At 38.9% G+C, this 24,989-nt stretch overlaps 1 protein-coding gene across 3 annotated transcripts in view; it reads right to left on the reverse strand.

Moving 5' to 3' along the window:
- AP3B1 (adaptor related protein complex 3 subunit beta 1) overlaps positions 1-24,989 on the reverse strand; it is a 151,446-nt gene that overhangs the window by 61,735 nt on the left and 64,722 nt on the right. For all 3 annotated transcript variants that reach the window (XM_081881182.1, XM_081881181.1, XM_081881183.1), the window contains exons 14-19: positions 20,390-20,499; positions 9,521-9,697; positions 5,472-5,658; positions 4,383-4,513; positions 3,068-3,197; positions 1,237-1,387 (exon numbers count right to left, since the gene is read on the reverse strand). In XM_081881182.1, the coding sequence (XP_081737308.1) occupies positions 1,237-1,387; positions 3,068-3,197; positions 4,383-4,513; positions 5,472-5,658; positions 9,521-9,697; positions 20,390-20,499 (886 nt within the window). The remainder of the gene's footprint in view (positions 1-1,236; positions 1,388-3,067; positions 3,198-4,382; positions 4,514-5,471; positions 5,659-9,520; positions 9,698-20,389; positions 20,500-24,989) is intronic.

A 24,989-nucleotide genomic window follows, 5' to 3' on the forward strand; every position in this document is an offset into this window, starting at 1 on the left:
CAATGTGAGAAATATGCAAATCCATTCTCATTTTCCAACTTGCTTTGCTCTAACTGGAAATGCAACCATCCATCTACAATTCTTCTTCATGTTATATCTCTATTTACCTCTTTAGTTCCTGAGACTTAAATGGCAGCATTCATTCCAGAAATAATTCAATGTAAACCCAATATTCCTTTAGTAAAAGAAAACTATTTTCAATACATACAAATTTCTAATTTGAAGATATGATTTTTCAGGGCAAACTTATTTCATTACTCAGTTTTGATAGGTAATCATTGTTTATCTTACTGCTTAAGAGTTTCAGATGTTAATCTAATGAAAAAAATTTACTAGTAACTAGCTTTTTAACTTTGCAATGATGAAAAGCCTGTATTAATTTAACCTACAGATTTCATTTGTTCTGAACAGGAAAAACAATATAAATCACTTTTAAAATCATTAAATCCTGACTTAAATTAATAAAGTCATAATTAGGGCATTATGCTGTGTTTGTTATGGAAGTGGCAGGGCGAGCTGCTTTAATTACTGTCTGTAATAAAAGGAGCAGAGTGCGTACTGTGCCCCAATCAGCGCTGTCAGCCACGACTGAGCTGAGCTGCAAACTCATCAAGTGAGCTGGCAGCAGGCTACAGAGTAAAAGGGCGATCATGTCTGCAGAGGCCACTTGCTGACAGAAGTGGAAGAAACAGATTCAGACAATCCAAGGTATTAGCCCCAATTACTTAAAATTTTAATGATATTTTAATACATGTTAACTCTGTTAGTAATAGGCAATCTTAAAAAGCCCTAACACTTAAGCAGCTTCTGACCGTCTCCCTTCACGGCCCTTGCCTCCAATATCTGGATCATAATCCTTTTAATATAACATTATTTAGGGAAAAATCAATTGCCTTAGTTGCATAATGGCAAGATATAGAAGGATTTAATTTTAGCCCTCAGCAAAATCGCTGTATAAGGTAATTAAGTGTTTCATAAAGTGGCATGATAACTGTTCAGCCTCCCAAGGTTATGTTAATACACTCAGATCACCACCTAAATATTCAACAAAAGTTACATTAAAAAAAACCCAAGCTGCTAAATTTACATATAACATATATAATGGAAAAGATGAAAATGGATAGCGTCTTTTCAAAGATAATATCATTATGAAAAACATTAATGTGTTCTTTCCACAGACACTGTAGCATCAACATTCCAATTTTCTACCTGTCATAACAAAAAAACCCTACATACCTCTTTAAAACTGCAGTCCCTTTTTTTGAGACACCACTTTTGGCTTTTGGTTTCCTGTTACCATCATCTTCAGTAGAGGAGCTCTCACTACTTTGCTCACTGCTGTCTTCTTCCCCTTCCTTTTTTTCTTGTTCACTATCAGATCCACTCTCTAAAATGCAAAACGAAAAGCCTTTCATTTGTAAGCAATTCAAGTAAATAACTTAATAAAACTATTTAAGTTACTTGGTGTTTAAGCACCCTGGCACAATCCACGTACTTAAAACTGTGAAGGCTGGCTGCTATAAAATGTTGCTTTTATAATTCTACAACAATTTATTCAAAAAATGCAAGCACTCAATAATCTGGTTTGTGGCTATCATACCCCAAGGGGGTGGGGAAGAGGAAGGAAATTAGACATGACCTCCCATGTCCTCTACCTTCATTCCTCTGTTCTAATGTAGCATCATTTTCAACATTTAAGTATTTAATCTATTCTTGAACACACATCTAGTGATGACAATTTAATCAGGAATTTAAACAAGTTATTCGTTTTCTAATCAGCTGGAAAGTGTTTCTAATATCTAACTTAAAGGTACACTTTCCCAGTTTCAGTCCATTGATTCTAGTTATAAGCTTTAATAATCCCTAACGTTTTTTCTCTTGTGCCCTCTGTGTTCAGGAGAGTATGTCAACTCGATTCAAAAACATGTAATTTCTATGTCTATATGTACATGTGCCTATATTATTTATACCTGTACCTGAGCAATTTCTTAGATTCAAATGATGGATGCGATGGCTTGGATTGCCAACATGGCCAAGATGAAGAGTCATGTAAAGGCTTGCATAGCATTACAGATTTTAAAATTCTTTCACCACATATTTTATATTTGGTCTTCAAGTTTGGATTCTTGCAAAGATTTAGAAAAAAAGATTGCAGAATATATTACTTTTATATAATTCACTTTAAGAAAGTAATATCTGATGCCAACAATGATTTACTGATCAGCTAGTACATAGGGGACTCAATAAGAATTAATGAAAGTTATGTGGCCCTAGAAAAGTAGCAAACTCTCCCATATCACAGACAGATAACATATCTACCCATACAGCACTGAAATCCTAAAATCGTATCTTAATATTCCTATTGACTTCTAAATAAATGTTAACTTCAGATTTTTACTGAAGCTCAATATGACACACACTTCTGGCATATTTCTATTTAGCATACCCTCCAACAGGTCACATGTATGAAGTGAATGAAGCCCCTACTACATCAACAGCCTTTTCCTGTGGCTGATGCCAGATTGTTGAATTTCCTCTCAGCTAGCTCCCTACTTGTAATATTTCCACCAGCAGGCTAAGACCTTCCTCTTTAGAAGACAAGGTGCATACAGACAACTTTGACAACTGGGCTGCTACCAGGGCAATCAGCATTTTAATGTGGTTTTAAAATGTTATTTGTTGTATTTAAACTATTGTTTTTAACTAGTTTATTTTTATTACTTTGTACTTTAAAATAAAAAATTCCTGAGTATTTTAAAAGAGTCAATGCACCAAGATACAGGAATAGGTATGAGCATGATGTGAATCTACACACATGGGAGTAAGGCTCTGAAGTCCATTTTATTTTCGTCTGAATAAACAAGTTTAGCTTTGTACTCTAACATAGAAACCACATTATGTGACTATAAGAATGCACAGGTCTATTCATCACAGTACAACAATTTTTCTTACTCAAAAGATAAAATCATTCACATGCAACACAAATTAATGGGTTTAAATAATGGGACATACTGGGAACACTGTATTTCATAGTTCTGAACTGTGATCTTTCTTTATCCACACATACCACTGTCACTGCTGCTAGAAGAATCATCACTTTCCTCCTCCTCTTCCTCATCTTCTGATTCAGAGTAGAATCTTTCATCAGTGTGTTTCTTTTTCTTTTCCTTCCCTAATATTGAAGTCCATTCTTTTGCCTATTCATGTTTTTTTTTAAAGAAGAACACATAGTTAAAAAGTTGTGATAAATTCTATTTACAACCACGAACACTGTCTTTTCTGGCCAGTCACACAGGAGTGCATGCACAAACACAGAAGCAATATATAATCTAACATATAAATAAGGGGGATTGTACTGAGCATTCCTAAACAAACATTTATACCAAAAAGTTAGAATAATCAATGCGGCTTACAACAAAAAATATTAAAAACACAATCCAATTTTATCTCATCAACACAAGTTATTTGTGTCAACTGTAAACACATCTATCTTTACTTTGCAAAAAATAAAGAAAAATGACTGGAATGTTTATTTATTGTTTACTCTTTCCTATTATATTATATTATATTATATTTTCTTTTACTCTATTATACACATTTGGATGATGTGCTTTATGTCCTTCATTTTTTGTTTTCTTGGTGCTGGTCTCTGACGGAAATAATAAAGATTTGATTTGAAAAATTAATGAATATTCTGATCAATAAATATGTTTAATAATGGAAGGAATACTTCAACATGTGCCCTGGCTTTGCTTCTGCTCAGACAGCAGAACATTTTTATCCTGGTATGGAGGAAGGAAACCAACTTTGTTATGCCAACCAAATAAAAATAAAAATAAAAATAAAAATAAGAAAACCTCCTAAAAGGTTCAGTATCTACCTAGACTCAACCCACTAAGTTTCACAACTTCTCTTCAGTCATCAAGATGTGCTGTGGGCAGCCATCTCTAAGCAATAGCCCCAATTCAACTACCTATTTTAGACCAATTGTGAGCATTTGGGTGGTGTTGAAAGGTGAATATGCATTAGCAGTTTGCGTTATCCAAGAACAAATATTAAATCTCTGGATGTTTGCAAATCCTAGTAAACCACATGATATTCAGATTTAACTTGGAAGGCTGAATTAATTACTGGAAGTACTCATATACCAGCAAGCAAAGCTGGAAACAGAGTGACGGAAAGAAAATATATACAAAGAAGATACAGCAGAGGAATATGAAGGGTTTCAAAGTAGCCAACAGCAGCTGAAAGGACATTTTACAATAAGTTTATTGAAACCCAATTGGAAGTCTTGGTAAGTAAAGTAACCCCCCTGTTCCTAAACACACTTGCATAATTCCAAGCTCCCAAAACAACAATATTATTTTGAAAAGTCAACATACCGGCTCAATTACTTCTACATTTCTCACTGAAGGGTCAGGTGCAACCTCTGGCCAATCAGACAACTCCAGATAGCCATTGGCTTTCATGTTCAGAGTATGAGACAAAGTACCAAGCTGGAAGTGCTCCCTATCTGTTGGGGGTGGGGGAGGGAAAGAGGTGAAAAATATACTGACATGAGCTCTATATCACAAAGAGCAATCTTAATCAGGACTAAAGGTAATTGGCGTTACATTACCTCAAATGTCATGGAATAAATATAAACTAGGAAGCTCTTCATAGGTCAAAAAACTGATTCCAGACCATAGATTACAATAATCTCACCCATAATGGTCAATAAAAAAGCTAATCAGTCAGTGTGTTTAGAGGTGTTGCTCTGAAATGTAGCTTCTCTAAAAATTACTTTACTGTGAATATTAAGAATGACAGCACAGTTAAATAATCCATATACATGTCTTGGCACAAACACATCCAGAATTTTAATAGTTTTTTCTTTGCAAGGAGTGCTGCTTTCGGAGTTTAAAGCAGGATTAAAATACCAAAGTATGAATTTTTTTAGAAAACAGATAAAGTACATAATAAAATTACTAACCGGGGCCACAGGATTATTTTAAATAGAACAGGGAGCAATGGAGGGTGTAACTCACAGCAGTTTAGTCTATAAAATGGCTTAGGAGCCAAAAATACCAGTAATCCTAATATACCAAACACAAACTTAATCTGGAAGTAACTTTAGTTTGATGCTTCTCAATAATAATAAAAAAGCCACTCTAGAAGTTCAAAGTTTTGTGAATGGCCAAAGATCTTTCTACACTGACTATGATTAGTACAAACATAGCAGTTTTTATTATTCAGAAAAAGTAAAATATAGACATTACAAATTAAGTTTTTAAATTATTTTGGATTACCAGATACCATTAAATGTCAGCATAAAAGAATTTAGAGTTGACCACTCTCCCTTAAAAAATTGTGAAACTAAAATCATGTTGCTCATTTACAAATTGTAAGCAGACTATTTAGCAAAATTTGTTTTGGTGACTTAAGAATACAGATCTGCAGATAAGATTTGGTAGAAAATTTGACTGACAAACCTTTAAAAGGAGACTCGAGCACTGGGGCAGGCTTCTGTGCCAGAAATATTTTTTTGGCATATTTGCTTAAAGCTCCACTCTTCTCATTTGGAACAATGAGCTGCCTAATAAATCTTGTACGGTCTCTGATGTCGTAGCTTTGATCATACTTGCCGAGATTTAATATGTACTGGGTAAGCAATTTTGTCTGTGAAAAACAGGGCAAGAAGAGAATACAATTTATTTATGATTATTGATAACTCTGGATAAACATATTTAAAGAGGTAATAAAAATGAATGGTTATGTCAAACAAATGTTGTTCCATAGGGAATATGCATTTCTAAAGCAGTAAATGGAATTTTGAAGCCAACGCACATGTCCTCTTCTGTATTGGGGAGGTGAATGCTGAGTACTGAGAAGCAGCCATGTGCTAGATTATTAAACTGCTGAAGTGGAAAGAAAGGCATCATTAAAAAAATAATCATATATGGCAAACCCGCTGAAGGGCCTACGTGAGAATAATGAATGTGGAAATACAACTAAAAACATGGCACTCAAAACTTAATCGGAAAAATATGCAGGACATCAAAACATCAGAGGGTATTAGGAGGCTGGCAAACTGCTTCTGCTGAGGTGTGTTTTATGAAGAGATACTGTCCCTGGCATAAGCAGTGTCTGCACTCTGACTGCACTCAGTTACTTTACTCTGAATTATGACCCATTAAAGCAGACACATGAATCACTGAACTGGATTACTGCAAATTATTTGCAGTGCATTTAGCTGTTACTTTTTCATAAAAGCAAGCTGCTGATGCCCTCTAAAAACCAGGATAAAAGACTTCTTCCCTTTCCCCCCTCACAGCTTAAAGCTTCTGGTAATATTGGTCATTTATTTATATACGTAAAAGCCGGTTATATTATCACAGCTTTTTATAGCATAACCAGACTCTCTAATTTGATGTGTAGGAATATTAATTATTAAAATTACCCAATGCATGTTAACCTTAATAACTGCGTAAGAGAAAATTGGAAACATTATACAAATAGTCCACGGAATACATTTTGTATAAATGTATACAAAAATGCAATAGATACAAAGATCAAAACACTGTATCACTTAAAAGTAAAATATGCATATGTTATAATTCTTCAGTTGAAGAAAAGCTGCAAATCTTATTTGAGTTTATAAAAAGACACATCCTTCAAATTCACAGAATTAAACTCTGATATATAAGCATGCTTTTCTCAACAAGATTTATATTGAAAAAGCAGAATCTCTTTGAAAGAATTTTCTCATGATGCAGAATTGAATATTTTGTTGCTCTATAATTATGCCTGAAGAATGTTAAGTAGTATACACTGTAAAATGGACAATTATCTTTCTTTGAAGATATCCAATAGTCCTTAGTTCAATATATACTGTTTCATTAGAAATGCAATTCAGTGTTGTTTTGAATGATTTATTTTGACTACAAAACTGCATTAAGTGAAACCAGTGGCATATGATTGTGGCTGCTACTGATTATGGAATATTAAGGCAAGTTGGAAATTTCAGGGGCTTCCAGCACTGAGAAACCAAGAGAAAATTGCTGAAACAGCAGATCAAACCCATCAATTCTGTTCTGATTCTTAGTGCTACTGATGCCAGACACTGTCAGGACCAGTTTCTGTCTACTTCTCTCTGACTAAAGAAGGGCGTAGCAAAGTTACTAAAGAAGGAAAATGATCAGCTGGAAACAGAAGGAAGAAATTTGGAACAAATGTAGTGTTTGTTATGCTGATCAAAACATGGAAACACTCAAAATTTGGCAGGGCAGCCCTTTTCTTAAATGGCCTCACAGGTGATGGTTAGATCTCAAAATGTCAACTGAAACTCAGTTACACTCGGATATGACCCATTAAGTTTGTGAAAAGGAAATCTGGCAGTCTTATTATTGCTGAAACACCACTGCCCAATCAAAAAAGCCAAACATGAAGTTCTATACAGAATATTGACTACAGTATTAAGTTGGATGGTAGAGGACATTTAGCCTCATGCACCTTTCTTCCTAGAAGACACTAATGAACTCATAGATTTTGGAGATATAATAATGCAGGAAATTGTTGTAAAGACAGATAAAAATCATACAATGTTGATCAGACATAATTCAGTAAGTTTTTGACAGTTTGAAGCAAATCACTGAAACACTGTTTATCTGTTAACTCCCAAACATAAGTGTCAGGGAACTGACATTGGAGAGAGAGGCGGAGGCTAGGCTCCAAAACGATGCAGGAGAGGGGACCAGCAGGGGGGAAGGAATTAAGCGTAACACCAGTAGAGTAGAGAAGAGGAGGAGATGGAGGATTTGGAGACAGGGCTCCGAGACCCGTCACCAGAGACTAGTGGAGAGAGCGCTGACACGCCTCTGCCTTCCCCTTACTTGCGCAGACGGGTTCCGCGCAGGGAAAGTAGGAGGAGACTTGGCGTCAAACAGCTCTTATGCTGGAAGAGGTTCAAGAAACGCCCACTGACGGATTCTGCAAGCGACTGACCGGCCACGGAGTGTGGGCTGTCAGCCAAGGCATGGTGAACCAAGCAATCTGACTGAACTTGCAAGCAACTTACGCACAAGTAACCCCTTACAACCATTACAATAAGGAACAGATATAAAAAGAGTGGCCTAAAATCAGTTCTCAAAACTGGTAATTGCTTGCCCTCCTCCAACTACAATTGCTTCCCTGCTTGAAGATAAGGTGGATTTTGAGGAGCAGAAGGAACAAGGCTATCTGGCTGGCCATTTGCCCTTGTTCTTGAAGGTGCTGGATAAACCCAAAATGATCAAGTGACTGCAGCAACTCCTCTATGATTAAAGGTTAAAGAGTTTGGGTTATTTAGTTTAATTTAGATTAGGAAAAAAGCTAAATGGGGGGACATTCTGGAGATGAATGAAATTATGGATGCAGTATGGAAAGCAGATAAATGCATTTTTCACACACATATCATACTAGAACTGGGATGGTCCAATAAATCTGATAAATACCTAAGGGCACTTGGGAAAGAACCAATGAAGGTAAAGAATGACTGAAAATGGGGGGAAGGGGAGAAAGATTAATTTTGCTTTCAACAAATCTCACTTTAGGTGTTACATATGAACTAGGAATCCTGCTTTATAGGCAATATTTAACTAACCCACGGTTTGAAATTTACTTGTCTGTCTATTTTATAAACCACAATCCTATTTGTATATGACTGTAAGCTGAGATTCTGAACTTTTCTGCTGCCATTGAGACTTTATGGCTACTATGCATGATAACATTACTACATCCAGTGTCAGAGGCAGTATATGTCTCTGAAAACCAGTTGCTGGGAAGCACAAGTGAGGAGAGCGCTTATGTCCTGCTTGTGGGTTTCCAACAAGCATCTGGTTGGCCACTGTAAAAACAGGATGCTGGACTAGATTGGACATTTGGTGTCATCTAGCAGAGCTCTTCTCATTGATTCTCAAATCTTATTTCAACTGAAGATTTATAGTATCTGAATGGCAGAGGCATGTAATTTTAAAATGTTTTGGAGTTCTGTTTGATTAGTTTGTACTGAAGGATAGAATCCAAAGTTGCACCTGATCTTGGGCAATTTGTCACTCCCCCTGCAGTTGCCTGCACCAGAGCCCATACAAGAGACTGCTGTGGAGAGGAGGACGTGGTCTTCTGCTCAGTCAATATTGGAATAAATCCAATATCTATGGGTTCTGAATAATGTCCAAGTTGTATGAAACTGTATTTCTTTGGATTAAGGTGCATCTTTTCACTCTCAAACAGGTTGTACACTATATGTACACAGGTTTCCTAGGTTCTAATTCTTTTGGAAATATCTTTGGCCTTTTAGACATGTTTTAGGATTCATCTTTTCCTCTTCAATAATTTTATTATATGACTAACCTTGGGTATGCTGATGAATTTCTGAACCAAGGAAAGGGAGAAGGTTATTAAAAGGATATGAATACTGTAACTCTAAAGCTTGACGCCTCTTTAGTTAATGTTAGTAAATATGTCTAAACAGACTTGTGTTTTAGTTTTCTCTCATTCTTACCTGCTTTGAGTTGGTTAAATATAATTTTGCTCCAAGATTTAAAATTTGCAGCTTCACAAGGTCATCTTCATCAGTGAAGCTCTTGGCCAGTTTTCTTAAAACATCAGGGGCTATTTTTGGAACTCGTTCACAGTATTCTCCAGTAAGCCACAGAATGCTGGCCCTAGCCACGGGAACCTTAAAATAAAAAATGAGTAAACACACAATAATTTATGCATTTGTGAAATACATTTCCTCAATGGTATGCACGTTGGAAAATTAAGATACTTGAATTAAAACCATCACAGTCAAACTAATGGTAAATTAGTATCAAATGCATACTTAGACCTAGTATAAGGAACAGAAACAAGACCTTAATAACAAATACTCGGTTTTAAGAAGCCTTCACTTCACAAGAGAGATCCTAGCCCAGGAGTGGGTAAGCCTTCAGGCTTGCAGAATACTTGGTTATTTTACCAGACTCCTGACAGCCACGAACTGGATTGGGTGCAAAACGATGGCAAAGGAAGGTGAGGGGCAGAAAGCCAGGCACAACATGGTGGTTCAGAGGGAACAGCCATTTTTACCTACTGTAGGTTTTTTTTGGGGGGGGCTGCATGTACAAGTACAGATTTACAAAAGAATGACTTGAGATCAAGGTTTTTAACAGTATAATTTTGTTATTGGGAGCAGAAGTCTTTTTGCTGTTGCCATTGTTAAACAACTGGGAATTGGAAACCACTGCCACTCTACCATGAGGCTTCTCAGTAGATTCTTGTCTAGTTCCTGCCCTAGTTCATCAGAAACTGCTGGATGAAAGACTCAATGGGTGAGTCTGGTAACCTCCAATAATATGACAATTATGAATGGCACATGCATTTAGATTTGTTTGCTGGTTACATAGAAAACCACAAAAAAAGAGTTATGCATACCTATGTGTACCACGAGAAAAATAATTTACACATACAGTTCATAACTGACATGTGAATACTTTGTACTCTGGTATCCAAACCCATATGCTAAACATATTGTAACTGGGCACCCAGCATAAAAATATATATATTCATGCTACTAACAAGATTCTAAATACTGGGAAATGTTAACATGCTCGTTTTACAATGTAACTTTTTTGTGTTTGATATGTTCCAACACCTGCTCTTCACAAGCTTCCTAAATAGTCCTATGCCAATCATATTACTCCTTTATCAAACCTTGGCTCTGTTGCCAACTCAGCTGCCAATGGTAACAAAAGAGCTAAAGAGTAGAACAGTACAGTGGTACCTCGGGTTAAGTACTTAATTCGTTCCGGAGGTCCGTTCTTAACCTGAAACTGTTCTTAACCTGAATCACCACTTTAGCTAATGGGGCCTCCTGCTGCCGCCGCGCCGCCACAGCACAATTTCTGTTCTTATCCTGAAGCAAAGTTCTTAACCCGAGGTACTATTTCTGGGTTAGCGGAGTCTGTAACCTGAAGCATATGTAACCCGGGGTACCACTGTACAGTGGTACCTCCGGTTAGGAACTTAATTCATTCCAGACGTCCGTTCTTATCCTGAAACTGTTCTTAACATGAGGCACGCTTTCGCTAATGGGGCCTCCCACTGCATGCCTGCCTCTAGCACACGACTTCCACTTGCTTCCAGGAGCACCTACTTCTGGGTTAGCGAAGCTCATTACCCGAAGCGTTTGCAAGAAGGATGGTACATAACGAGAGGTATTACTGTAATAAACAATGATGCTTCATTTATCATGTTCATATTACTCCTCAACAGGAGGACAGCATTACTTTAGTTTGACCAGTTGAACATTGTTGCCATCCAGAAATGTTCAGCTTCAGCCCCTTCTAGAGTGGCCAATGCTTGGACTATAATTCCCATCATCCATAACAATACCTGGAGGGCTACAGGTTTCCTTCCAACTAGGATCACAAGATGGTGATTAAATTGCTATTACTGGACAAGCTAACTAGGATGGTTCGTACTATGAGGCAAAGTTGTCATGCCATTGATGTAATATTTTAGAAACTGCAACTGCTTTTTTACGCTACTTTGCCATGCCTTTGGGATACTCACTTTAATTCTTCTTAGTAAATGATTAAGGCTTCATCATGTACATTTTACATATCTGTGTGCGTGTTCTGAATCACCACAAATACAAGATCTATGGGCATCATATATTTAAGCACTAGTCTGGTTACCACAGTCCAAAAGAGATCACATGAAGGTGAGTGAGCAGGCTGACAGGAGAGGGATGGAGCGCTCTGTCTGTCTTGTGTATGCAGCAAAGAAAAGCAACAGGCTACTGCATCCCTCCTCTGCAAGCTCTTAGCTGGCTAGTATTTTTTAAGGGTGAAGCAAAGCTAGTACCTTTTATGATCTTGTTTACAAAACTGGCCTGCGAATTTTTGTGAGATGGATAGATGTCAATTCATCCTCAAAATTATGTTCCAAGCAGCATGTATTTCAAGCATGTTAGCATATTTTATTATGGTTCTGCCAAGCTCACTTTTTCTCAAATTCAAAACAGAGAGGGCATGTTCAAGTTAACCAAAAGAAAATGCTATCTGCTACATTCCTAATCTACCTAACCATTTATTTGATTGATAAGGTAACTACTACTAAATTATTTGTCATCTATCAGAGAAAGTGTGGATGCAAGCAAGAGAAAGTTAGTATACAAATGTTAGAATATACTGATAACACAAATATGACTGGCTTAACCATGATATAGAGAGATACAAAACTAGATGTAATATGCACACAAATATTCTTTTATTGACATCTTACATCCATGCAATCATCTGTGAAATAGTAACCTGCATTTTAAAACACATGTAAGTTTAAAATGAAGTATTCCAATGCTCAAGAGCTGCAGTGTAGTAGGATCTAACTGGATTGGTCCCTTGAATTTAAATTACCTATATATCAAGAAATAACTAAGTAAAAAAGGTCTCCTTCCCAGTCTTCCACATCTCATCTTTCCCTTGCCCCAAGGGCAACACTATTTGGAGATATTGATTTACATGAATCTTTGAATCTTGGTTGTTGTAGGACAGTTAATATATTCCTGTGCATGACTCAAAACACATAAAGGTCCAGTAGCTCACCCACTATTTTAGTTCATTGGATCTATTTTAACTTACATTAATATCCTGAGTTATTCTCAAGTAAAGAACCTCAGTATTTTTAAAAAAGAAAAAAAGAAGAAGAAAAAAGGTTTGCTTAACTCTTGGTCACCAGACTAAACATAAATGCCCATTTCACTACTTGTCTGTTTACTTCTAGTGGAAAGGTTTTCATGATTTATGAATTCTCTTGCCCCATGAACATGATGAACAGATGTATATTCTCAAGTGACCTTAAGTGTCATACAGAATGTGCTCTCTAAAGTTTGTGGGACCTAAGTCATCTAGGATGATAATCTTCAACTGGTGAAACTGGGACCCAAGCTAGGTTACAACAATAGCACTACTACTATTCAAATTTAAAGCAAATAATTAAGAAATGGGTAACCAAATGCATGTTTGGGTTATAACTGAGTCTGATCTAGGAGGCTATAATGAAAAACACAGCTGTGAATTATTGTCTAAGGCTCCAGGAAAATAGCCCTGAATGCTATATATCCTGCAACCCACAACCTCTGGTCCGTTTTTGCCAAGATACAAGCCAGTTTGCTTCTGTACTGGGGCATTTTGCATCAACCACAACCTTTAAACAGTCTTCAAGGTCAGCCTCAACTTGAGGCTCCAGAAGAGTGAGGAATACCATTACCAGAGAAACCACTGGGATCTGTTTTATGCTGTATATAGCTATGAAAGGGAAAGGCCATTTAAAGTCCATTAACTACTCAAAGAGCACCATAAACAGTTTTTGGTTTTTTTAAAAGAAGGCATCCTATATATTCTCTGGCACTATAGCAGGACCTGTTGTTTTCTCCAGGACAGTGCATGTCATATTGCATTCGCTGAACTGAACAACAGGAAGCAGAATATTGTATATGTAGATCATCAGCTTCTTATAGCAAAATTCAAGCTTAAACTGAAGAAAGTAGGAAAAACCACTGGGCCAGTAAGATACAATCTAAATCAAATCCCTTACGAATACACAGTGGAAGTGAGGAACAGGTTTAAGGATTTAGATTTGGTGGATAGAGTGCCTGAAGAACTATGGATGGAGGCTCGTAACATTATACAGGAGGCAGCAACTAAAACCATCCCAATGAAAAGGAAATGCAAGAAAGCAAAGTGGCTGTCCAACGAGGCCTTACAAATAGCGGGGGAGAGAAGGCAAGCAAAATGCGAGGGAGATAGTGAAAGATACAGGAAACGGAATGCAGATTTCCAAAAAATAGCAAGGAGAGACAAGGCGGCCTTCTTAAATGAGCAATGCAAAGAAATAGAGGAAAACAATAGAAAGGGGAAAACCAGAGATCTGTTCAAGAAAATTGGAGATATGAAAGGAACATTTCATACAAAGATTACCATAATAAAGGACAAAAGTGGTAAGGACCTAACAGAAGCAGAAGACATCAAGAAGAGGTGGCAAGAATACACAGAGGAATTATACCAGAAAGATATGGATGTCTCGTACACCCCAGGTAGTGTGGTTGCTGACCTTGAGCCAGACATCCTGGAGAGTGAAGTCAAATAGGCCTTAGAAAGCACTGCAAATAACAAGGCCAGTGGAAGTGTGGAAGTGATGATATTCCAGCTGAACTATTTAAAATTTTAAAAGATGATGCTGTTAAGGTACTAGAATCACAGAATCATAGAGTTGGAAGAGACCACAAGGGCCATACACTGCCAGCAAGTTTGGAAAACTCAGCAGTGGCCAGAGGACTGGAGAAGATCAGTCTACATCCCAATCCCAAAGAAGGGCAGTGCCAAAGAATGCTCCAACTACCACACAATTGCACTCATTTCACACGCTAGCAAGGTTATGCTTAAAATTCTACAAGGCAGGCTTAAGCAGTATGTGGAACGAGAACTCCCAGAAGTGCAAGCTGGATTTCGAAGGGGCAGAAGAACCAGAGACCAAATTGCAAACATGTGCTGGATTATGGAGAAAGCTAGAGAGTTCCAGAAAGACATCTACTTCTGCTTTATTGACTACGCAAAAGCCTTTTGACTGTGTCGACCACAGCAAACTATGGCAAGTTCTTAAAGAAATGGGAGTGCCTGATCACCTCATTTGTCTCCTGAGAAATCTCTATGTGGGACAAGAAGCTACAGTTAGAACTGAATATGGAACAACTGATTGGTTCAAAATTGGGAAAGGAGTACAACATGGCTGTATATTGTCTCCCTGCTTATTTAACTTATATGCAGAATTCATCATGCAAAAGGCTGGGCTGGATGAATCCCAAGCCGGAATTAAGAGTGCCGGAAGAAATATCAACAATCTCAAATATGCAGATGACACAACCTTGATGACAGAAAGTGAGGAGGAATTCAAGAACCTTTTAATGAGGGTGAAAGTGGAGAGCGCAAAATATGGTCTGAAGCTCAACATCAAAAAAACTAAGATCATGGCCACTGGGCCCATCACCTCCTGGCAAATAGAAGGGGAAGAAATAGAGGCAGTGAGAGATTTTACTTTCTTGGGCTCCATGATCACTGCAGATGGTGACAGCAGTCACGAAATTAAAAGACACCTGCTTCTTGGGAGAAAGGCGATGGCAAACTTAGACAGCATCTTAAAAAGCAGAGACATCACCTTGCCAACAAAGATCCGTATAGTTAAACCTATGGTTTTCCCAGTAGTGATGTATGGAAGTGAGAGCTGGACCATAAAGAAGGCTGATCGCCGAAGAATTGATGCTTTTGAATTATGGTGCTGGAGGAGACACTTGAGAGTCCCATGGACTGCAAGAAGATCAAACCTATCCATTCTTAAGGAAATCAGCCCTGAGTGCTCACTGGAAGGACATATCCTGAAGCTGAGGCTCCAATACTTTGGCCATCTCATGAGAAGAGAAGACTCCATGGAAAAGACCCTGATGTTGGAAAAGATGGAGGGCACAAGGAGAAGGGGACGACAGAGGGCGAGATGGTTGGATAGTGTTCTCGAAGCTACCAGCATGAGTTTGACCAAACTGCGGGAGGCAGTGGAAGAAGGGAGTGCCTGGCGTGCTATGGTCCATGGGGTCATGAAGAGTCAGACACGACAAAACAACTACACAATAACAACAAAGATTAGAAATTGGGCCTTTAAGTTTCACTGGCCCAGTCCTGTGAAACACCCTGCAAAAAGAGATTCAGAAGGCGCCTTCGGTGTCAACACCTGCTGAAAACTTTTTTGGGTCCTCCATGTCTATGCAGGCAATTAAGAGTACATCCCCCACAATGGACTATTAATGTTTGTTTTTAATTTATTTTTATTTTCAACTTGCTTTTAACTTTTTATTACGTTAGTGTATGATTTTTTTATTTTTATATTGCTGTAAACTGCTGTGATAGATTTTTTTAAATGCAGCAGTATATAAAGAAAGAATAATTTTTAAAATTGTATGAATGGCAACAAGCAAGACTTCTTTAGAGATATTGTCACTAGAAAACATTCTGAGCTATACATCTCATTAGGACTACCTTTCACCCTCCCAGCTAGGAAGGAGGGCTAATGAGTCTAACATGCTCTAGAAAAAGTCAGCAGCTCCCCTAGCAAAATCTGACAAAGAACATCCTCTTGAAGGTAAGGGATGAACTACTTGAACAGTTACTGGCATAATTATCCTGTCCAATAAAGCCTAATAAGCACCAGCCTTTGTTTCATTTCTCTAAGGATGTCCCAAGACGATTCAGAAAACCAGATACCAATTGATTATTTCCACAGGTTCACTAATCTTGACTTACTTTGTGCTCTCAAAGTGTCTTTTGTCATGGAGTTCCCTACTTGACCAGTAATAACCTGAGCTTCTTGTTCTAGAAAGGAACCACCTCTTTACTTCACATAATGTGCTTGGTTACTATACGCATGACATCCCATTACAATACAGACAGATACCCTATGGTATTTCATTCTATACTTCATACAGCTGCACAGATGAAAATGTCCATAACTAAAGACCCTAATGCATTCTACTTAAACTAGATCCCAACAAAGCATTATGGAAAAACTGAATTATTAGTCTAATTCAGAATATAAAGTACAATTCTATGACAACAGCATTTTAATTTTGAAACCTCCAGTGACAAAGTGAAAAGATGCACTGAACATCTATTATGCAAGAAAAGTTTTAAATGCTTGAGTACATTTGCTGAATGAAATGTGGTTAAGACTGATGTCATTAGTATACAGTGGGAAAGGGGTTATTTCTAACGTTCCAAAGGTTACGCTGCATTAAGACCTTACTCCCAAACTATTATTTTAAATTGGACTAAAGAATAGTAATTGAGTGGTACATTAAATTTTCAAGTATAGGAGAAGTTCAAGCTGCCTGCAGAACTGACAGATACTTCTAAATAAGAATATATGGGTAACTTCAGTTTTCAGTTATGATAAATTATCTAAAGAAATCTCTATTATCCACTTGTGTTTAAATGTTACAGTAGTACCAGATGTTACACATGGCCACAGTTTATACTAAAGACAGAAGTCTCTAGTCAAGGGAAGGAACATAATAAGAACCCTGACAGATATGACCAAATATCCATCTGTTCTCACAAGTGCACACACTCCTTAGTTAGGGCTGCAGAAGGTTTCAGAGATATGTTCTTCACTGGCTTTAATTGTATATGAGACTGTGCAGAAATCATTAAGAACATAAAGCTTCATATATTCATTTATACAAATATATTTATATAATAATAATAATAATAATAATAATAATAATAATAATAATAATAATAATAATAATTTATTATTTATACCCCGCCCATCTGGCTGGGTTTCCCCAGCCACTCTGGGCAGCTTCCAACTGAATATTAAAAACAATACAGTATCAGACATTAAAAACTTCCCTAAAGAGGGCTGCCTTCAGTTGTCTTTTAAAAGTAAAATAGTTGTTTATTGCCTTGACATCTGCTGGAAGGGCGTTCCACAGGGCAGGCGCCACTACCGAGAAGGCCCTCTGCCTGGTTCCCTGTAACCTTACTTCTCGCAATGAGGGAACCGCCAGAAGGCCCTTGGCACTGGATCCCAGTGTCCGGGCTGAACGATGGGGGTGGAGACGCTCCTTCAGGTATACAGGACCGAGGCCGTTTAGGGCTTTAAAGGTCAGCACCAACACTTTGAATTGTGCTCGGAAACGTACTGGGAGCCAATGCAGATCTCTCAGAACCGGTGTTATGTGGTCCCAGCGGCCACTCCCAGTCACCAGTCTAGCTGCCGCATTCTGGATTAATTGCAGTTTCCGGGTCACCTTCAAAGGTAGCCCCACGTAGAGCGTGTTGTAGTAGTCCAAGCGGGAGATAACTAGAGCATGCACCACTCTGGGGAGACAGTCTGCGGGCAGGTAGGGTCTCAGCCTGCGTACCAGGTGGAGCTGGTAGACAGCTGCCCTGGACACAGAATTAACCTGTGCCTCCATGGACAGCTGTGAGTCCAAAATGACTCCCAGGCTGCACACCTGGTCCTTCAGGGGCACAGTTACCCCATTCAGGACCAGGGAATCCTCCACACCCGCCCGCCCCCTGTTCCCCAAAAACAGTACTTCTGTCTTGTCAGGATTCAACCTCAATCTGTTAGCCGCCATCCATCCTCCAACAGCATCCAGGCACTCACACAGGACCTTCACCGCCTTCACTGGTTCTGTTTTAAAGGAGAGGTAGAGCTGGGTGTCATCGGCATACTGATGAACACCCAGCCCAAACCCCCTGATGATCTCTCCCAGCGGCTTCATATAGGTATTAAAAAGCATGGGGGAGAGGACGGAACCCTGAGGCACCCCACAAGTGAGAGCCCAGGGGTCTGAACACTCATCCCCCACCACCACTTTCTGGACACGGCCCAGGAGAAAGGAGCGGAACCACCGTATAACAGTACCCCCAGCTCCCAGCCTTTCTAGACGGTCCAGAAGGATGTTATGGTCGATGGTGTCAAAGGCCACTGAGAGATCCAGCAGAACTAGGAAACAGCTCTCACCTTTGTCCCTAGCCCGCCAGAGATCATCAACCAGCGCGACCAAGGCAGTTTCAGTCCCATGGTGAGGCCTGAATCCCGATTGGAAGGGATCCTCCTAATGTAGCAAGAAAATGCAGCTTTATGAAAGAGTTTTTTCATTTGGCCTAGGCTACACAGTCACTATGTAAACATTAAGGGATGGATCTGGACTGAGGCTACAATCCTATCCACACTTACCTGGGAGTAAGTCCCACTGAATTTAATGGGGCTGACTATAGACTTATTAAATTATCTGAAGTTACACTCCCTAAGAATTTTGCACAACAAAGGCTATCTGTCAAATCTATGGCCATGTAGGTCATTATAATAGAAGATATATACAGAACTGATAAACATATCTGACTATTTTGATAATGTCGGTATCATGTAACATTTCCAGATTTCATTGTGCCCAATCCCTTTAACATGTAAATGTTTGCATATAATCTTGGAATCCTTCTGTCATCACATTTTATATAAAGGTGATTAACCTGTGGCCCAGCAGATGTTGTTGGACTCAAGACTCCAATTAGCTCCAGCCAGCATGGCCAATGGTCAGAAATTCAGGAGCTGTAAGTTCAGTGATACTTGTGTGGCCAAATGTTAGTCAACCCTCATTAAGAAGTTCACAAGCAGATAAGAAGATATGTCAAGGCCTTCGTTGTCTTTTCCAGTGTTGTATAAGTGGGAACCTTGAACTTATAAGAACACAGGAAATAATGGATTCATTATATAGCTCTGCATTGCATTATCCTCAAAGGCCGAACAGGATTGTAAATTGCATTGCCTGATATTTTATTCCACATAGCATGAGCAAGTGGTTAAGTGCACTTTTCAAATCTTTATGTCAGAAAGCAGCTTTTGCTACCATTTGAACCCATTAACTTGTCTGCAAAAACAAACAAAAACAACGAGGCCTTGGTTTTTTAGAGCAGTTACAAGACAGACATCTAGAAAGATTTTATAAATCATTCTGTAAGCAGTTCCATTTGAAAGCTGTGGTGCTTCAAAAGCTCATCTTATTTATGATACACACCTCTGGATAACACACAATATAATTTTGATTTTTCAAGTCTAAAGTTTATCACATAAAACATCCAATATACTTCATGTTTTAGCTGAGAGATGGTAGCGCCCCACAGGATCTCAGGTAAAAAACTGGAATTAACTTAATACCCTCAGGTATACATTTTTCCTACTATAAACAGAGTCTGTTTTTAATGTTCAAGTCTTAAACAACTGAATCATCCTACCTGGTAATCTTGCTTTGGTTTGATAAAACTGGAAGATTTCCTGGATTAAATTTAATGTGATTCTTCCACACAATAGTGTAGTTTATACTAAGGTTACCAGACGTCCCCGTTTCCTGGGGACAGTCCCCGGATTTACAAATCAGTCCCCATACAAAATCAACTTGAAAAGTGTCACAAGTTGAAAAGTGTCCCTGGATTCATTGAAAAAAACCTGGTAACCTTAGTTTACACCCAGCAGATTCTAACCCTACAACTATCACCCAGAATGTGGCTACTATGACTTAACCCAACAGATCTGAACTATGGTGATGCTATTATGGCATAAGAAACTGGCTTAAATTTACACACACACACACACACTTTTAAAATTCTTTACTTGTATTAAAAATGGTGATTTAAGGCTTTACTCCACAAACATATCCACGAATATAGTCAAGACACACTTTGCACCCACACACTACATCCCAATATTTCTCTGTCAATTCTTGATTCCCTAGTTACTTTGGGTAACTAAGAGGCAGAATGGAATAAATACTCACGGTAATACTGTCCAAGAGCTTGGCCATGCGCTTTATTATTTCGCCATGGTGTGCTGGCTGTGTCTGCAGCAGTTTCTTAATTACAACAACACTTTCAGCAACTACTATTTCTGGTAAAGACAAAGACAATAATAATTTTTAAAGAGGAAAATATTCACATAAAATCAATATCGTTTTAACACAATTAAATCATTAAAGTATTTAGATGTTTTGAAAATATACTTTGTAAAATCAATACAATAATTTTGTGTGTGTCAGATGCAGATCACTTTCCAAATTTTAACAGATGTCTGTCAAGTAAAATAAAACCATAAAGAGAAGAGGCTTGGTATTCAAAATCTTTAAAATCTTATTTTCTAGAGCTATGTGTGTTTTACTACTCTTAGTATTTGCATCTTTGCTATATGTGAAGCTCTGATAAAACAGATCTTGAGAAACATACAAAGCAATAGCCATAATCTTAGCTTTGTAATTGCCTGAAAAACTGCAAATATGTTTCGAAACCAAGTCATATTGATTTAGGTAAGCAATGTTCTGAAAATTGTTTTCATCAATTTAGCATCTAATTGTGTAATATCCTTTTCCCTGGTTCTAAAAAATAAAGCACACATGCCATTTAGAGTATACTGATGATGCTCAGGATGTTTAAAATAATAGAGCTAAATAAAGGTGGTAGTTCAAAGATTTACAGGGATGTTATGCAACAAAGTACTTTATTGAACAAGGAATATTCAAAGCTTGATTGAACTAACATACGTTTATAAAAACTAGTAAATCAATCACATTAATGCCAATTCTTAGCCAGGAATTACACTGAAAAGAAAAGGGCAAACCTGACCAAATGTACTATGTTCTTGCTGCAGCCTAATAGGAAAAGCAAGACATTTTATTCAATCTTCCTTCCACTAAACCACATTTAAGTGTGATGAGAACAAGCCACAGTGAACCGTGGGTTTGCACACACTGACACAGCTATGTTTGGAAGCTTCTGCTTACGATTTCCATTAACAGTTTAACAAACTGCCTGAACACTAAAGTAAAATTAATGTTAACTGTTGTTGTTTACAAAAGCCAGCTTCATAACCTATGGTTTTAAGTTACTAATCACAGGCAAGCCATATTTCAACCAAATCATATTTAAGATTAAGCACAGTCTGTCAGGTTGGACTCCACAGCTGCAGTTAATCTAAACCAGAAGCAAGAGCTTCTGAACTCCTCCTTATAGCTGAACCAGAGAGGGAGGGGACAGGAATATTGGGAGGGAATGTCTTGCCTTGCAGAAGTCTTGCTGTGGCATATTCTTGTATCCATGAATCCATTGCTTATGCATGATGTCCTAACTACTAATCATCTAAGCTTTTACACTGCTTTCTAGCAAGCATTAGTTAATAATGTCCAATGTTCTCAAAGTCTATCATTTGTATTCTTTACTTCAGGTATGGGGAACCACTGACCCTCCAGATGTTGCTGAAATCCAACTCCCATCAGCTCCATTTCTGGAAAGGTTTTACTGCATGAACTGCAGTCATCAAATACCCAAATGAGCTCATTCCATCAGACATTACTAATAGAACATTGAAATTTCTTTCTGTCTTCCTTTAGAACACACTTTAAAGCTACTGAAGGTATCATATGCCAGGAATAAAATTTATCCTATATTATTTGTTTGCAGACTATAACCCTTTAGGCACTATCTTTTTTATTTTCCTGAGAAAGAGAAAGAACAATTGGTCTTACCTGAAGTGAAAATTTAAGACTGGAACGCTGTAGACAATGGAGTGGGTACATCTCTTGTCAGCTGACACAGACAGGAGCAAACATCTGTAAGTAGGCCTGGCTTCCTCAGTTTTTCAGATTTGCCAAGCAGCCAGGCACTGACAGAGCCACTGAAACAAAAACCAATCCTATCTGCCTACTTCCCCCTTCCCTGCTCAGGAAGAAACTACTAGAGAAATGAAGGGGGGGGGGAGGCACAGAATTGAAAGACTAAACATAGAGAAGCGCATCACAGAGCAGCCTAGGGCGGGGTCCATGGTCTATGGCATTCCAGTCTTAAATCTCCACTTCAGGCAAGACCAATTGTTTTATTTACTTCCTGGAATGCCGTAGCCAATTGAGTGGGACATGCCACAGCGGAGAAAAATATGGGCGGGTCCCAGCTCTGCAGATGCACCAACTACAGAACTTGGTGGAGGACAGTATGACCAAAGGCTACATCAGCTGAGGATGATTGGTTCAATGTGTAATGTTTGGAAAAAGTATTAAAAGATGACCAAATGGCCACTTTACAAATATCCAGCAAGGAAGCAATGGCCAAGAAAGCAGCAGATCAGGTGGTAGCAGACCTGGTTGAATGAGCTAATACCTGCGTTGCCCAGGGCAAATTGAGGGAATCGTACGCCAGGAAAATACAGGCCCTAATCCACCTCACTAAGGTTGTACTAGTGACATTGGCCCCTTAGGTAGAAGGATGAAAGGATACAAATAAGGAATTTGTCTTCTGGAAGGGTTTCGTTCCGTGAATGTAAACTTTGAGAGCTGTGCGGACGTCCAAGGAATACCACACCTTTTCCTTCATTCCTTCTGAAGGTGCTTTCCAGATTTCATGTCCAATAGGAGTTGGTTCTTCCCACCTTTTGCCCTAGCCCAAAATATCCGAAGGAAAAGGTTTGGTATTCCTTGGACGTCCGCACAGCTCTCAAAGTTTACATTGAGGGTCCGGATGGAGAAATGGTCCCTGCTGCAATAGGGTGGGTGATACTGGAAGATGGAAGGGCGGAGCCACTGACAGAGTTTGAAGCTCCAACAACCATGGTCTTTGGGGCCAGAAGGAGGTTAGAAGCACCACTCGAGCCTTTTCCCATCTGATTTTGTGAAGAACTCAAGGAAGAATTGATTGAGGGGGAAAGGCTTAGAGCTGGCCTTGCGGCTATGGAGCGATTAGGGCATCCCATGCTTCTGCTTGAGGGTCCTGGAACCTTGAATAATAACGTGCCAGTTGAGGGCTGGCTTTGCTCGCAAATAGATCCACTTGGAACAGACCCCAGAGAACTTGATGGAATATTTGTCTGGCTAGCATCCACTCTCCAGGGTCCAGATGTTTGCGGCTCAACCAATCCGCCTGATAGTTGTCATCTCCGGCAATATGTTCCGCTCATAGGGAGAGCAGATGGCATTCATCCCAGTTAAAGAGACAAGCGGCTTCCGTCTGAAGAGTGACAGATCGAGTGCCACCTTGATGGGTGATATGGGATTTCGCCATGGAATTGTCGGTCCGTATCAGGACGTGGTGTGGACAGAACCGCCAAGCAAAGTGAATGATTGGTAGTCTGGCCACCCGCAGTTCTAGCCAGTTGATGGAGTGAGATTTTTCTAGATCCAGCCAGAGACCTTGGATGAATTGGTTCCAGCAGTGGGCTCTCCAATGCTGGAGGCTCGCATCCATGATAATCAGAGTTGTGAAAGGGGGAAAGCGTCTTCTTGGCCTTCTATCCTGCCTTTGACTAATAAGAATTTTCCTCTTATCCCTCGATTCTATCAGGACATCTTTTAGTGCCCCGCCTCCAAAAAGCTGACTGCCCAAGAAGGGAACAGTGGAAAGATTCACTTTAGATGCTGTATCAGCATTCCAATTTTTTAACCAAAGAGTGTCTCTAGCTGTTACTTGGGATGACATGGCTGTAGCTGCAAATTGCATAGAGTCCATAGTGGCAACTGCCATAAAGGCCTGAGCTTTCAAGAGTTTAGAGAAAGTTTGGCATTGTCGGGCAGAATCTTGGGGGGGTGGGATTTTATAGCAGATCCTCAAGCCACACAATACAGGCTTGGGCACAAGATGTTGCTGTGCAGGAGGCCCTCATAGACAGGACTGCTGCATCATGGATTTTACATAGAGCAAACTCAAGCCTCCTATCCATGATATCATGAAGTTGGGCATCTCCTTCACAGGGAACCAAATGGCGTGAGAAAAGATTCAAAATTGGCCTGTCTACCAAAGTTTTAATATAGGCCATAAATTTTGGGTCTAAGGTATTTAATTTATCTGCTAAGGTGGCATTTTACTTAGAATGCATAGAAGAATCCAGTTCTGACTTCACAATGGCCTTTAACACTGACAGCACCAAAATGGAATTAGAAGAGGTGCGACTATCAATTAGTAGGGATATATCGCTATCTGGCTTTGGAGTCAAGGATGATAATCCAAAAGCTTGCATAATTTTATGTTTTAGAATGGGAGTACAAACATACAGAGAGAGGCTCATCCTGCACTGATGCACCACTCCTTTCATCATCCATTTCAGATTTCATAAGGAAGTAGGGGAGGTTGGAGAGACATAACCATCATTTCCATCACTGCCCACTAGTGTAAAGGGGTTAGGAGAGGATTCCCCTACATTAGTTCCCACTTGCTGGGGAAAGGAATCTGTCTTTGGTAAGGCTGGTCGCTTGGTGGGAATTTGTAATTGGAGATCAGATCATAGTGAAGCAATAAGTGCTTCTTTCAACTGCTCAATTAATGGTGCTGGATTGGTAGATTGAGGGTTTTGCACCCCTTGACCATTATCCTTGGAAAATCCTAAAAATTCTGATTAAGAGTCAG

The sequence above is a fragment of the Podarcis erhardii genome, assembly GCF_964252035.2.
Source record: "Podarcis erhardii genome assembly, chromosome: 11".
Classification (NCBI taxonomy): domain Eukaryota; kingdom Metazoa; phylum Chordata; class Lepidosauria; order Squamata; family Lacertidae; genus Podarcis; species Podarcis erhardii.